The sequence below is a fragment of the Pleurodeles waltl genome, chromosome 3_2 (assembly GCF_031143425.1).
Source record: "Pleurodeles waltl isolate 20211129_DDA chromosome 3_2, aPleWal1.hap1.20221129, whole genome shotgun sequence".
NCBI classification, from domain to species: domain Eukaryota; kingdom Metazoa; phylum Chordata; class Amphibia; order Caudata; family Salamandridae; genus Pleurodeles; species Pleurodeles waltl.
The window spans coordinates 82,927,095-82,943,682 of record NC_090441.1 but is presented as its reverse complement, the minus strand read 5'-3'; the positions used below and the strand labels follow the sequence as shown (position 1 = coordinate 82,943,682).

Below are 16,588 nucleotides of genomic sequence, written 5' to 3'. Positions count from 1 at the left end.
CCCCCGTAAGAGGGCCCCACTTTGTATTTCAGTGTCTGCCTTGCGTCCACGTGGGAAGGATGATTTGCACTGGGCTGGCGGGCGGCCTTTTGGCGGTCGCCCGCCAGCCCAGTGCAAATCCCAAAATGCCCTCAGCGGTCTTTCGACCGCGGAGCGGTATTTTGGAGGGGGGAACTCTGTGTGGTGATGGCATCCACAGCATCTGTGGTGTGGAGAGTTTGTTAGTGGGTTTTATTGAGCATGAGATGCTTTGGGTAGACTGAGTCATGTGAGTGTGATGTGGATTAGGTTACTGAGGTTGCTGGTGTGTGAGGGTGGCAGTGAGTTGGATGCTTGTAGGCGCTGCACAGGATGGGGTGACTTGACGTGTAGAGAGGGTGTTTCTCTGCGTGGTTCGCCAGGTTTTTTCACCATCTCCGTACTAGCAGGAGGGACTAGGGTGCTCCTGAAACTAGCAGGTCCCAACAGAAGTGACCCTACAGTTTCACTGAGCATTGCTTTGAACGCATGGGTTTTTGTTTGCAGGCATTGCAGGCTCAAAGAGCGCTAACAGCTGAAGTTTCTGACCTGAAAACTGAATGCCAGGACCGGGCTCTGACAGAAAAGTGGGATGCAGCTCGGATACTGTCCTTGCAGGAACAGGTGAGTAACACATGAAGAATATCACACAGTGCAGAAAGCCTATACGGTGTAGAGAAGTGTAGGTATTGCCAGACACAGGGAAGGCCTAGTGGTGTAACACAAAATGATACTCCACCTCTGCACAATGAGGATCGCCATAGAATACCATGTCCCACAGCTATAGACAGGTTTTAGATTGAATGGGGGGCAATTAAGGATTAGATGTTTGTAAGTAATAAAGAAATAAACAGTTCTTTAGACGGATAAATCATATTTTGCCATAAGTCTCCGTGCTAGCAGGAGGGACTAGGGTGCTCGTGAATGTACCTGTGGCTGGATGGCGGGTGCTGGGCCCATTTGGGCAGCATCAAACACATCAGGAGACAGTGTACTGGGGCCACAGAAATTACTGTAGCACCAAAACAGATTTGGATTGTCAGGAACGGGCATAAGCTCTTATACTTAGTTGTTCCAAGCAGCCAAGCGTCTTCAGTATTTCATGTCATTTTCAATACAGAGTTTTCTAAGAATGTTCTTTGTTACTTGTCGCTGTAGGTGGAGCGGGAATCGCACCAAAAACTGGACTTGGAGCAACAGGTGTGCTCTGCGGTGCAAGAGAACGAAGCATTGAGGGCCCAGGTGGAAGGCCTTAGAGCAAAGGTGTTATCTCTGGAGGAACGGAGCCGTGAGCTTCTGGAGCAGGTGAGCGGGACTCTTTGGCAGAGGCCAAGCTCACAATTCACCGGTGAAGCATTGAGACTGTGTGTGATGGTAAAGCTAAGAACCTAGGGGGTGATTTAGACTTTGGCAGAGAAGGTATTCCTTTGCAACAGCGCTGGACCAAGGTCCACCCACCCGAGTTAGAGATGGGCGGATCTTAAATATGTTGATGTTGATGCGGCCCGTCAGAGGTTAGTCTCCACCCTCCTGCCCAAATTAGAGTGGATGATCAAACGTGTTTGTTTTACTGTACATCACCTCCAAGTAATACTTGGAGATGAGGGACAATGAAAAAAGTGACCCAACATTATGGGACAAAAGTCCCATGGTGTGGGGGTCATTAGTTTCTAATTTTCGAAAAACCATGACAGCAGTTCTTGTCAATGATCAGAGTTGTCCGCATGACTTGTGGACGGTGGTCCGTCAGGATGGTGGGGGCAATGCCTCCATCATCCCGGTAGAGCATCCTTTGACCGCCAAACTCTAAATCAGCCCCCTAGTTTACACAGCAAACCATAGCTTATCAGCCTGTGCAGTATGGGGTCTGGTGAGTTCCCAAGCTAGCCCTGTGTGGCCTGGAGGGTCAGCCTGCCCCAGTATCCACTGCAATGCAGCCCACTAAGACAACCCAAACATGCAACTCCACAAGGATTTGGTCAGCAGACTGCAAAGACCTACTCCCCTTGCAGACCCCATCCACAGGCAAAACCCCTACACCCATTCCACACTGTACTTAATCATTGGGCTAGGGCATGTAAACGCCCACCCAACCCCTCTGGATCCCTGCTCAGTGAGCAAACCCACTACAAATCTACACCAAATCACAAAGAGGCCAAGCAATTGGTAAGTGTGCGCCGTACAAAAAACATAAGACTTAACATAACGTTTCACTTCCATTCAAAACATGTATTACTGTTTACGGCTGAGAAAGTGTACAAGAACTGATATGTCTGCACTTCTCAAAATGGTCCTATGTGATCAGTGCAAAACAAACAAAAATGGACTAGGAAATCAACCCTAGAAAAACTTTGGTGTCACACCCAGTTCCACAATTTTTTTTTTAATTCCAGAAGGGAAGTGCTGTTCTTTCTGAATAACGTTTGCTTAGTCCGTTTCTCCTGTGTATTATACCAGTCCATACCCCTCCCCTACTATTGTTTCAAAGGGGGCAGGGTTCTTCCAGTTCTAGCAGTGCCTCCTTTCCCCTCCTCTTCAGCTTAGCCCCTTCACCCATTTCCCTCTTTCTTCTCATCCCCTCTGCTTCTTGACAAGAGACTGGACCGACACATCCACAGAACTAACATAGTCAACAACACCCAATTACTACTAAAGCTCCTGGGAGGGACAACATCTGACATCTTTGTGCAGGATTTCTACTCATCGTTTTCTTCCTTGGTGCTGCCAAGACTAGACTAAGGAAACTCACTCCTCACAGGCACTATCACTGTGCACCTAGACTAAGAAATGTACTCCTCAAAGGTACTCTCAGTGTGCACCTAGACTAAGAAGACTTACGCCTCAGTGGCACTCTCAGTGTGCACCTAGACTAAGGAAATCTACTCCTCACTGGTACTCCAAGTGTGCACCTAGACTAAGAACACTCACTCCTCACAGGTACTCTCACTGTGCACCTAGACTAAGAAATGTGCTCCTCAAAGCTACTCTCAATGTGCACCTAGACTAATGAAACTTACTCCTCACTGGTACTCTGTGTGCACCTAGACAAAGGAAACCTAATCCTCATTAGTACTCAAAGTGCGGACCTAGACTAAGGAAACTCACTCCTCACAGGTACACTCATTGTGCACGTAGACAAAGTAAAAGTACTCCTCACTAGCACTCTCACTTTGCACCTAGAGGAAAGACACATACTTCTCACTAGTACTTTCAGTGTGCACCTATACTAAGGAAGCGTACTCCTCACAGTGCACCTAGATTAAAGAAACATACTCCTCTCAGGTACTCTCAGTGTGCACCTAGTCTAAGGAAGCAAACTCCTCACTGGTACTCTCAGTGTGCACCTAGACTAAAGAAGTGTACTCCTCACAGGTACTCTCAGTGTGCACGTAGATTAAGGAAGCATACTCCTCACCTGTACTCTCTGTGTACACCTAGACTAAGGAAGCCTACTCCTCACAGGTACTCTCGGTGTGCACCTAGGCTAAGGAAGCGTACTCCTCACTGGTACTCTGTGTGCACCCAGACTAAGGAAGCAAACTCCTCACTGGTGCTCTCAGTGTGCACCTAGACTAAAGAAGTGTACTCCTCACAGGTACTCTCAGTGTGCACCTAGACTAAAGAAGTGTACTCCTCACAGGTACTTTCAGTGTGCACGTAGATTAAGGAAGCATACTCCCCACCGGTACTCTCAGTGCGCTCCTTGGACCTCTTGAGGCAGCTCCACCTGCTGAGGCCTGTCTGTCATCTGCCAGGCGCTGCTTGACTAGATGACTTCAGTGTCTGACATCTTGAAGCGGCCACCAGCAGATGCAGGTGCGTTTAGAAATGGACCCGCTCGATACCTGGAGTACTAGCAGAGAAACCAAGTATCACGGGGTGGGGATGGGGTGCTGGGAGCCCCGGTCCTCTCAGAAGCTCTGAGACACTCCTTTAACAAGCCACGGCCCATCCCTTCTCACGATGCGAGTCTGTACCTTCCCCTGCCTCCCACGAGCGCGCGCTACTCCTGTCTCAGGCTGATTTAAAAATGCCCCTGTCCTATCTCCTACCTGGATCGTGGCCCTCATAACAGCCTCCTGAGTAGTATTTAGTGTGTCTTGCAGTGCTATGTCACTACCTCCCTTATTGTTGACACTGCAAAGCACTAAAAACCACACTCACTTTAAGACTTGTGCTTTGATCTGCAAATGTAACGTGTAAACAATAGAAATGCTGCTCCTGTAATATGAACAGTTTTTACGGTATTAATGTTACCACTGTTTCTTTCTAAAGCACTCTACTGCCCCCAGGTGTCTGGTTCGCTCTACTGCATAATTAAAAAAATACACATAAGACCTACTGATTTACTCTTTAAGTATCTTTTAAATATGTTTATTACTAGACACACCGTAGCTATCGCTTTTGTTGTAAAAGTTAAGTCCCTCTAACAATGAACTCTTGATGCACCACCATATGCCCACAGTACAGAATAAAGAAGGGGATATAAAAAGGGAACAGGCGAATGAAATGAAAACCACACGATACAAAAACGATGTTTTGTTTTCTCTGGGTCACCTCTTGTCTTTTCTACCCACTGAGCAGCACAGCAAAACAATCACTCCCAACCGAGCATTATCTCTGATCCGCAACATATTAGCCTCTTCCTTGTCCAAGCCTTTAAAGCTTTATTAGGCGAGTCTACCCACGAGGTAGTTCCTGTTATCCTAAACACAAGAAGAAGAAAATCCTCCCCTCATATGAGTAGAGAACGACATACTGGCAAAATGCCTCCTGTGTGATTACTGAATATAACAGGAAGTCCAAGTCTGAAGACTTCTTTGAGGTGTGGGGGGGGGGGGGGGGGGGGTAGAAGGCGGCCAGAGAGTGCTTACCAATGAGTAAAGAGAGTGTTTTAACTATTTTACGGACGCCAACTCGAAATTTTAGCTATCAATAAATGCTTTAGCCATTATTAGAATAACTCATCTGGGATTCAGTCTCCAAAGGTCTCCAGACCTTGAGCCCAGACCCAGGACTTTGAAGCAGAGGTCCCCCTACTTCCTTTATTCTGTTCCTTTCTTAGTTTTGTCGTGTTGCCAAAAAGGAACTCGCCTGTAGGCTGTGTGGCTTCTCACCCAAGTAGACCATGTTTCTCCCAAGGAGCTTGATTTCACCGCTTGAACAGTGTTTGAGGCCACGTCAAAGAGTGAATATAAATGGAGTTCAGTCCTTTCTCATGTACAAGAAAGACACAGACACTTCCGCAACACGCTTTTCTTCTTTAGTGCCCCCTTTCCAACTCACATGATGCCCGATGCCCTTTCTTGCAGCTTATCCAGTCTCAGCGGGACTCAGAAGACATGCGGATGCTGAACCGATCTCTCCGCGCGGAGGTGGAGGAACTTCAGGAGGAAGCATTCCTCAGTCACTCTGGGCCCCAGGATACCTCCCTCCTATCCGAGATGGAGCAGAGTATGGAGAGAGAGAGCTGGTGCAATGAGCGACAGCAGGTACGATAGAGCTGTCGTGATTTCCAGTGTTCCTCAACAGGGATGTACACACTTATAATGCCTCTGTTGCTCGAGTTCTCTGACCTTAGGAGGGTTTGCTTCAAACCTGAAGTGCTGAAATATTCACCTCGCATCACCCAGCAACACAGTGAACATGTCATTCACTCCCTGAAGGGTAAGATCTGCAATACTCATAAATTCATAAGTTGCAATAGAGCACAACACCACTTTAACACTTAACAAGTAATGAGCCATTATCATGTTAAATTCTAGCTGTATTTGGATAATGTCCAGATATTCATATGTTGAGACACAGAGACACATACCAGCAGCCCGAAGGCAGAAGGTGTAATCGTAGGAGGATTTGGCTCAGGGTCTCCTGTCAAGGGGCCTTCCAAGTAGAGCCCATCTCCCCTCCCATCTCGTCCCAAAAGGTGAGGAATCTGGCATCATTTACGATTGGGACCTCAACTTCACTCCACAAGTCAATGCTGTAGACAAGGACACTAATTTACAACTTCTGCTCCTCTAGAGAATCCGCCCACTTACTCACACGAATTACCGAATAGGGCTAGCGCATGCTCTCGTCGGACGTGACTACTGTCACATACTACTACTAGCAAAAATACGTATCATCACAATGCAAAAGTGTGATCATTTTATTCTAGCCCTGAAAGCTCTCCTGTTGCTCCCAACTTAATTCAGGCTCTAGTTCAGAGCACGGTTGTATGCACAAAGCAATGAACCTGCCTATAAACAGAAACTGGCATGGCACTATGGGAGTCATTTTTACCCCGGCGGTAAAAACCACCTACCGCCGTGGCAACAGCCTCCAAAAGACTGTTGCCACGGCTACCAGTCATCTGCCAAATTATGACCACAGCCCGATTTTCGCCAGAAGGATGGCGGAAATCCGGCTGTGGCCATGCCGGCGGATGGCGGTAATGTGGCGCTGCCTGCCTCAGAATAATACGGCCTGGCAGTGTTCTGCTGGCGGACACTGCTGCTGGCAGCAGCGCCCAGTCCCGTCTCCTGCCGGAGGACCCTCTGGTCACAGGTAAGTGGGTGTTCCGACAGGGGAGGGGGTGTTGTGTGTGGGGGTGTGTGTATGTCTGTGCGTGCGTGTATGCAGGTGTGTGTTGTATGTGTGTGTATGTTTGGGGGTGTGAGTGTGTGTATGTTGAGTAGTGTGAATGCGTGTCTGCGTGTGTGTATGTAAGTGTGTATGGATGTGTGTGTGAATGGATGCATGCGTGGATGAATGTGGGAATGGGTGTGTGTATGCGTGTGTGCGTGTGTGAAGGGAGGGGTATGTATGAAGGGGGGATCCTGGAGAGGGGGGGAACCTGTGGAGGGGGTGGGGATGACCCCTAATAGTGACAGGGAAGGGATTCCCTCTCACTGGTAGTGCCTACCGCCATGGTTTTCATGGCGGTAAGGAAGCCACGAAAACCATAGCGGTCGGCGGGGTCATAATCCCGCAGGCGGGCAAGTGACGGCCGCCGGGCTGGAGATTCTTCTCTCCAGCCTAACGGCTGTTACCACCGTGGCGGTCGGTGTGGTACATTGGCAGTTTGGCTTTAGCCAAACGGCCAATGTCATAATATGGAGGAAAGTACCACCAGCCTGTTGGCAGTACTTTCCTCCATATTACCGCTGACCGCCGGGGTCATAATGACCCCCAATGTTCCTTCCAGGAGCTGCCATCCTCTGCAGTACATCTGATGACCAGCATTCCAGTAAGAGACTAAAGTGCCGTGTAAAATCCTTGATACCCCATGGCCTAAAACTAGAATAGCCGTAGCCCTCAGCTGTGAAAGGAAGCTTATCATTGTCAGTTCAGGAAACTCCCCCGAAAATCAGACAATTCAAGAAGTTTTTTTAAGGAAATCAAACATCGTCATAAGAATCAAATGTCCAATGTTGGTGCCTCCTACACATCCTTCAGGAGTCTAATCCCATGCTTTCAGAGCTTTTGTTTCATTGTCCTTTTTTTTCCTCTACTGCTCCCGTTGTCCGGAAAGACCTAAGAGATGTGAAGAGCTTTATATAATTTATAAATGAATAAATAATTAATTATCATCACCCATTTGTTGTGGGTTTCAAGTATTCATGCAGCTCACTAAAACTGACTGTGATCAGATTTGGTCAGCTTTGTGTAGCCCGAGTGAAGAAGGTACATGACATTTCAATAAGCTGGGATTGTGTTGTGGAAGGTTTCCCAAGTTGGATTTGTATGTAAATGCACCCTTTAATACTTCTGCAGTAATCTTGAAAACACAGTAAACTCTCTTTCTCCAGGTTGCAGCAGAAATCCAGGCCGTGCGACAGGAGTTGGAGACAAGCGATGGAGCACCAGTCCCACCCTATGTGACAGTGGCACAGTCCATGCTGGCTGAGCTGGCACAGAGTCTGGAGGAAGGAATACTTGCTAGCCAGACTTGTGAACAATCTCACAACCAGACTCTCCAAGAACAGGTGTGTTTTTAGGCCACACCTACAAGAAAGTAACAAGCTGTCTCGTTGTAAAAGACCCATTATGTGCTTACTAAGAACTTATGGGGCCTATAGGTCGCCCAATGCTTACCATTGGTTGGCTTTATTCTCACTCTCATTTGTTTGCTTCTTACTCAATAGCTTGTCCTGCCTCAATTGGTCCATCTTGCGTTTGTCCCACCCACAGAGGATTACCTTTTTACCATCCTTTCTCTGTTCACTTTTATGGAACTGCTTTATTCTTTTTTGCTTAAGCCCTCCATGAGAATCTATGGGTTTTCCAGTTCTCTCCCTTTTGTGCTTTTCCACCCTGCCCTCCATACTCCATGTTGCTGTATCCTTTGTGTTGCAAGCTCTCTCTCTCATGTGCGTTTCTCCATGCCAAACTCCCTGCTTACCCTGCACCCCATGTTGCTTTCTCGCTTGTGTGCTTCTCTCGTGCTCCTGTGTTACTCTCACTCATGTGCTTCTTTTCCCGTCCCCTCACGCACTCCCTGTTGATTTCCCAGTTGTTTCTCACACTTACCGAATGAAGAGTGGTCATACAGCACAGAAACAGCTGTTAGTCACTTCCGTCCTTCCATCCTCTTTCCTGAGTGATAGCTCAGCTGCATAAGGAACCGCCTTCACATCTGTTCTGTGACTAAGGGCCTGATTTCTCTTGGCTGGAATGGTCCCACCATCAGTTTTCCAACTGAAAACCTGTCCACAGACTTAGTGGTCGGTCTGCCAGATTTAGATGTTGGCGGTCCCATAGGTGATAGCCCACTAGAATCCTGCCGACTCCGCTAAGGATTCCCATCCATGTCAACAGCGCCATAGGAAATAGTGGCCGATGGCGGGACTCTGTGAGGGGAGGGGATGAGGAGGTGGTGACTGGGGTGAAAAATCACCCTTTTGCCCGATTCCACTTCTGTTTTTGGGGACACAACTGGACAACACCTTCCCTTCCATTGCTGCTGCCACTGGACAATTGAGAAAACACGACTCCCCACTCTGTCACCGGAATCAAAGGTAGGGAACCTGCATTACCTGTGTACGCTGTGTGGGCACTGCATATGGGCTCGGGACCACTACAGTCATATACACGTCTGTTAGAAATGGCTTTTCTAATCCAGATAAGGGAGCTACACACCCAAGATAAGCCCTGCTCACCCCCTTGGTAGCTTGGCCGGAGCAGTCAGGCTTATCCCAGAGGCAATGTGTAATGCGTTTGCACTAAAGACACACTCCAGTGACAAAATAAATACACCACAGAAGAGACTCCACACACAATTATATGAAAATAAACTGTATTGCATATAAAACATAGACCAATAATTACTTTGCCAACCAGGCAACCGTCAAACCATCATAGTGCAATAAGATACAGCCTTATAGGTTGCACACATCATGACAAAGCATCCTCCCTATGCGTACAATGCAGATCCTCTAATATACTTGTCATTCCAACAAAGCAAAGAAAATGACGTACAACATAACATCAGGACATGGACAGTAGCATAAACACTGAGGGCATAAAATACAATGGTGAAATGCAGTATGTAAAGGAATCATCACAAACACCTTCTACACGAAGGCCACAGCACATCAGCGCTCCTTTTATAAGACGTGCTGTACATAAACACCCACCACGTTGGGCACCGGAGCCCCTGTGGTCCTACCACCTTAATTAGGGTAATGGTGGGCTTGGAAGGAATGGGACCTCCATCGAAGATCCCCTCCCGAACTGCGAGCCACCACTCGGGGCATGAGTGCCGCTACAAACAGTATGCCCCAGAGAAAAGGGTGGAGTGCCTTCCCCAGTCCTCCCGGCTGTCAGGTCACACAACCCTGCAGCCGCTGTCCAAAGGTTCCATAGGGCCGCAGGGGGAGAAAGCACACACACAGCTCACGCCGTCGGAAATCACCGCTCACAGAGACGTGCTTTGCTTGGCACAGGTCCAATAGCTCGGTGCCTGCTGCATGTCTTCTTTGGTCCCTGGCCTCCGTGGTGAGAGCCAAAGCAGCGAAGCGTGGCCTCCCTCAGGGTTCCAACAAGAGGAGTGGGTGCCTGCTTGTGCCCCGGAGACACTATGTTGTGCGCGCTTGCTGGCAACTGATCTTTCCTTTGTTCCGGCCCCTCAACAACGCAGCACTCTCGGGTGTTGCCTTAGAAGGCAAACAAAGTCTCGGGGGACAGCCGAAGCGCTCACCACACCGACTCCTTCTGGTCACAAGAACGTAGCGCTCGCACCCCTACTCAGAGCTTCCCATGCTGCTCCCAGGCACAATAAAGCACTCCAAATGCACTGGGGAGATAGCATTGAGGTGTTTCAGCAAAAATTACAGCACTCACCAGGCACTATAGCTGCAGGACCAGGGGCAGCAATGGAACCACAGAAATCGTAGGCTGGCCCCTGGCAGATCAGTGTGCATGTTGGTTTGGCCGTCCTGAGACAGCTGGCCAAACCCACAGGTGCACTTGCAGCAGTGCCACCACTCTTCCTACATGCCTGTTATAGTAATGGCCCTGCCCCAAGACTTGCCTCTGCTGGCAGGAGGGGTGATGCTCCTCTGTCATAACGGAGGAGCCGCTGCCGTCCTAGCAGCATGACAGTTCCTTCTGGTAGTGTGGAGAACCATCAGCATCTGGGTACAAGTCCATGCAATGTTCAAAAACATGGGGCTCTAGCCCCTGTACTTGTACGCAAAATGTCTTTGATCTAGTGGGCACTTCAAAAGAACCTTAGAAGTGCCCAACGTCCCTTTCAACCCCAGCCCTGGCTGTAAACATCAGTAGGGGGTAAACAAGCCCTTTGTGTGAGGGAAGGACACAGCCTATACAAATGTAAGTGCACCCTGCCTCCCTCTCTCCCAACCCAGGTAGACCATTCTGTCACACTACCCTAGACATGGATTAGAGTCAGTCTGCAAAGCACAAAAGTCATAGGCACAGTGAAATGCTCACTTTCTAAAAGTGGCATTTCCACAATAGTAATACAAAATCCACCTACATCAATAATCCGGATTTCTCACTACCATTCCAAATATACCAGACATGCACAGGCTACTCTTCACAGATCAGGAATTACCACCTAAGTACCTTTGAGGGAATTCCCAATGCTAGCCTATGAGAGGAGCAGGCCTCACAGCAGTGAGAAACTAAATAGGCTTTTTGTCACTACTAGGGCATGCCACACAGTGAAGGCACAGATCCTAACTTTTACCTACACCCGCTCCCTGCCCATAGGGCCTCCTAGGGCCTTCCTTAGGGGTGATGTATATGTAGTAAAAGGGGAGTTCCAGGCTTGGCATGTAACTTTAGATGTCAAGTCAATGTGGCAGTAAACTGCGCACACATGCCCTGTGGTGGCAGGCATGAGGCAAGTTTGAAAGGCTACTTCTGTGGGTGGCGCAAGCTGCGCTGCAGGCCTACTAGTGGCCTTTAATTTACAGGCCCTGCGTATATGGGATAATACTGTGCAAGGAACTTATAGGTGAATTAAATATGCCACACAGGTGTAAGCCAATCATACCGAGTTTAAAGGAGAGAGCACATGCATGTTAGCACTTATCAGCAGTGGTAAAGTGCCCAGAGTCCTAACGCCAACAAAAAGAGGGACAGAAAAACAGGAGGAGGAAGGCAAAAAGTTTGGGGCTAGCCCTGCAAAAGTGCCTGATCCAACAATGTTACAGTGTTTTTTTTAAATTACTGTGACATGCATATGTCAGGGACACAATTGGGTCAGACCTGGATGGGGACACACTGGTACATCACACATTTTGCACACATACACAACTTTCATTTTTGGTGTCAGTATTCAATGCCAACTGAATGCTGGCACCGCAATGATGGTGAAATCACATTTGTCAGCTGTGTCCAAGTGTGCACGTTGCAAGGGGACCTTTACCCTGTCATGTTGTGCTTTCAGTTGTGTATGTGAGTCCGTACTTGTATGTGTGTGTTATGCGATTGGCTGGTTGAGTTGGAGGGAGTTGGAGTGGGTGATGTGGTTGTATCAGTATGTGTACCACTTGTGTATGGCTTTGATGTTTTTGTGTTGTGTTGCTGCGTGCAACATTCGGGTGAGTGTTATTGTGTGGCGGTCGTGATGTGTTTAGTTGTGCTTCAGTGTCTGTGTGTTTGTGTAGATGAGTGTGTAGTTGTGTTGGTTGTTGTGGTTGTGTTGTGTATGGGTGCAGTGTCAGTAGTGTGTGTATGTTGTGTCATGGTTGTATGTTAATGTGTGTTTGAGGAATGTACGTGTTGTGGTGGAATGGCAATGGATACAAGTGTGTATGTGGTGTATTGTTTGGTGTGTGAACACATATAGCTGAGATACAGTGTGTGTGTGTGTGACTTACCTGTATGCCATAGCCACTGCCATTTTCCGATGTCCATTGGGTCCAGCAACAACCTCCCTCTATCAGCTGTCCGCCGGCAGCACATCTCCTGTCGGACTGTAACATCAAAATATGGTCAGAAGAAACCCGCCAGCCTGACAGCTATGAAAAGTAGTCCATTGTGGCGGTCAGCGGTTGAGCCGCAATACATCTAAATACAGTGGGAGGAATACCGGCGACTTGACTGTGTTCTCTGGCCCACCTCCATGGCAGATTGGCCGTAACATCACCAAGATCTAAATCAGGCCCAAAGTCTCTTTGTTTAAGGTGCTTATTACTTTTAACCTGAAGAAGAATTAATTTGACATGCACAAGGCTTTGCAGACATTAAGGCAAAGTAGGAAGTAGATGCGGCCTAATTGCTAGAGCTCCCTATTTAGGAACTCGCGAAACATGTTTGTGGTCTAGGGTCAGATCAACATCCTGTGATTTTGCCTAAAAAAAATCAATCTGATCTTGTGTAATGTAATGTAATCTGGTGCACATGTAAAGTGCTCTAATGCCCTTAAAACAAGTTTGTGATTTATAAAACTGCAAGAAAAGTTTTTGATACCCTGAGATCATGGATTGAGAAAGCACAGTCTCCCTGCCACTGACCAGAAGATAAAGAGATTTGTCAGTTGACCATAAAGTTTGACTTGGAGTGTACCTTTGCTTTAGATATGGGGACTCAAGACGTCCATAGATAGATGTATGAACATTAAGCATTGCCTTAAACATAACTATAGGCATTGACCCATAAATGCTACGATGAGGAGTGCAGTAAATCCAGTCTTCATTACCTGGGTGTATTTACGCGTGTTGAGTCTTATTCAATATTGCAGCAATGTTCCTTTAACTTTTATGTGTGTTCTACAAAGAAAAAAAACCTTTGGCTCAGTGTACATGACAGTTTCCATTTCATGAGTGAATGTTTAGGTGCCTTCATGGGCTTGCCCTGGCATACCTTAATATACAGAATTATAATTGGTTAACATTGTATAAGTGGGATATTTTTCACCAAGGGGTTCTGAGTACCATGAAATAGACAACTAGAGTGAAGCTCAAGTTGCCTTTGATGTCACTCAGAACTCCAAAGTGAAAAAACTATGTAATTCACTTTTTACCAACCAGTAATTATATGTTATGTATGGTCCTCAAAGTCATCTACCCCTGTTTTTAATGTTGTGCAGGAGCAGAGGAGTAACGGAGAAGCAATACGTAACATGGCCTCTCCTCCCTGCCCCAAATGTGAAACAAATCTAGCCACCTGTTACTGTCAGCCTTGAACTCCTTCACAAAGTAGCAACATGGTTACCCACTCTTGCCACATCATGGCAGTGAGTTACTGGATTTAGGTTTAGAATCCAGTCATTCATGCTAATGATTCTTTATGAGAGCCACAAATAACAAGAGAATTCATACTCACGTACCCTAGCATAACCTTCTAGGAAGAACAAGGACTTAATCTGAGTACCCTACTTTCATTTTATTTCAAGTTAGATTTCTTTGTTTAGGATCTCTCTCTCTTTGGAACTGGCTTCCATTGACATACTAGAGGAAAGGTTTTTAAGGCTGGTTTTATAAGCATGTTAACAGCTTGGGCACCATATCAAGAGATGCGTCTGCATAGTAAGCAGGTCACAAATGTGGTTAGTCAACAAATTACTCTATGAGCATCAGTAACAGTGCCGAAATAGTCTTACATATTGATGCCCTACTGCACCTAGTACGAGGGGCACACATCTTCTATAAATCATTCCCTAATAGAAGAGCTAGGAAGCTCCATTCATTCAATACAAACATCAAATGAATAAAAGAATGGCACACATGGACACAAGGTGAAAATGGAATGATCTACTACCTGCTATTCACTAAAACATGCTTACTTTGGTGCAGTAAGAACCATAATCCATATTTTATTTCGCAAAGACTAATAATTGGGTTGTATTTATCATACTTATAAAAATTCTGTCTCTGCATAGTTGGCTTTTATCAGGTACCATGTCAGTTACGGTATCACTTGTGATAATTGCCCCGGTGTAGTAACTAATCTCTTCCCTCTCCCACATTTCTCGCCACGGTTTTTAATACTTGTATTCAATACCTGAGAGAGAACTACTGCAACATTTTCCATTTCGCCTCCAAAGACTGTCAGCCTCATTAGGAGTTTCTCATGACCGCCAAACTCGTAATGAGGTCCTACGTCAAATACTGTGAAAGGTTGTCCTCTTGTCACTTATCTTTTTATTTTATTCCTACAGATCCAGTGCCTCAAAGATGAAGCTGAGAAGAATTTCCAGTTGGCCATTCAAGAGCGAGATGATGCCATCACCAAGTAAGAACCAAAGCAAACAGCTGATTAGAGGAGCAATGTAGGATAGTTCAAGAGTGGTCAAGTTCTGAGGCATCATTTCACTGCAAAGCATGCACACAAAAGGCATGGTACAGAGTAAAAAATGCCATATTATCGCAAGACCCTGAGATCCTGTAAGGGAACCTAGTATTCAAACCTAGCTTTTTTTTTTTTTTAATAACAGAGGTGGTGCTGTCATCTTCACAAACCTGTGTATATTAGATAAGAGGCGGTGTGAAAAAAGAATAGAGAACTCTGGGTAGTTATATATATAAAAAAACCTACTGGCGGTTACCACTAGGTAGTTATAGTTAGGACCTAGTTTAGAAAATATGATGCTCATTTCAGCGTCTGTCCGGAAAGTTTTGAGATGATTCGTCAAGCGGGGGCTAAAAAAAAGGGGGGGCTTACAAAACGCTTTTTCCCCCCTTGCAAGTAAAAAAAAATAAAAATAAAATATTCGTCTGGAGACGCGTCAGATCCACAGATCTGCTGGAAATGTAAGAAAAAAAAAATAGTGAAGCAAAGCCCTCCGGGTGGGCCAGGCCCCAGGGGCATTTACATTTTGAATGCGTAGGCTCTCTGGCTCCTCCTCCGCAAACTCGGGGACCCCTACCTCCCTGGGGCTAATGTTTTTAAAAATGCAGGGGGGCCAACCAGCCCCCCCCCCCCCCAAATGCCCCGGGGACTGCCACCATCCTGGAGCAAAATTATAACTGACATGCGGGGGCCTCCCAGCTCCCATGGCAGCCCTGGGGACAGCCACCTCCCTGGTGCACAAATTGTCAACTAATGTGGTGGGCTGCCTTGCCCCCCAGCCCCATCCTCCTGCCACCTCTCTGGGGCACAAAATGTCAACAAATGCAAGGAGGGCACTGCCCCCCCCCCGCAGCTCCGGGAACCGCCACCTCCTTGAGGCACAATTTGTTAACAAATGCGAGAGGGTTGCCCAGCCCCCACTCCCGCAGCCCTAGGGACCGCCACCTCCTTGGGGCAAAAACTGTCAACAAATGCCGGGGGGCTGCCTGTTCCCTCCCCGCAGCCGCAGGGATCGCCACCTCCCCCGGGCACAATTTTTAAACAAATGTAAGGGGGCTACCCGGACCCCCACCGCCCGCGGGACTGCCACCTCCCTGGGGCACTATTTTTAAACATGCTGGGGGCCACTCGGCCCCTCTCCCCCACAGCCCCATCTCACCACCTCCCCAGGGCTATTTTATTTGGAGGAGGGCTGCGCGGTACCCCCTTGTGAAGCCCGTGATGCCCTGGGGACTGCCACCCCCCAGGGCTGGCTCCTGCTATGTCCCAGTGTGCCCATCCCCAGGACATAGCTGTATGCTCTGACTTAAGGCACAAGTTATTGTTACTGTAGGGCACAGGTTATAGTTACTTGAGATAACTCTAAATATAATAGGTGAATCCATGGTTTTGAACGTTTAAAATGTGAGCCTAACTATAACGTTCCAGTAACCTTTGTTTTTTTAAAGGAATTTTTATGTTTTTATAAAATTCTATTTCCTAACTATAACATCCACGTAACCTATGGTTTTTTCAGTGAATATATATATATATATATATATATATATATATATATATATATATATACACTTATTACAGAGTGGTGGTAACCACTAAGTAGTTATAGTTAGGATGACCATAGATAGGGATTTTTTTTATTTTTGTCACTTTATAACTTTGCACCTGTTTGACGAATATGTGTGAAACTTTGCAGACCTGCTGCCCTGTTTCATTTTGGGAGGATTGAAAGTTTTGCAGCATTTGGTCAAAGGGGTGCAAAGAAAATAAGGGGGTTCCAAAAACAGGCTTCAAATCCAAAGCATTTTTCATAGATTTTTGTATC

The 16,588-nt window shown here is 47.0% G+C and overlaps 1 protein-coding gene across 1 annotated transcript in view; it reads left to right on the top strand.

Annotated features, from left to right (window-relative positions):
• The window catches only part of LOC138286505 (BICD family-like cargo adapter 1), a 71,004-nt gene that overhangs the window by 41,292 nt on the left and 13,124 nt on the right, over positions 1 to 16,588 (top strand). Inside the window, exons 3-7 of the mRNA XM_069226846.1 lie at positions 526 to 642; positions 1,177 to 1,323; positions 5,331 to 5,510; positions 7,812 to 7,988; positions 14,636 to 14,709. Of these exons, the coding sequence (XP_069082947.1) occupies positions 526 to 642; positions 1,177 to 1,323; positions 5,331 to 5,510; positions 7,812 to 7,988; positions 14,636 to 14,709 (695 nt within the window). The remainder of the gene's footprint in view (positions 1 to 525; positions 643 to 1,176; positions 1,324 to 5,330; positions 5,511 to 7,811; positions 7,989 to 14,635; positions 14,710 to 16,588) is intronic.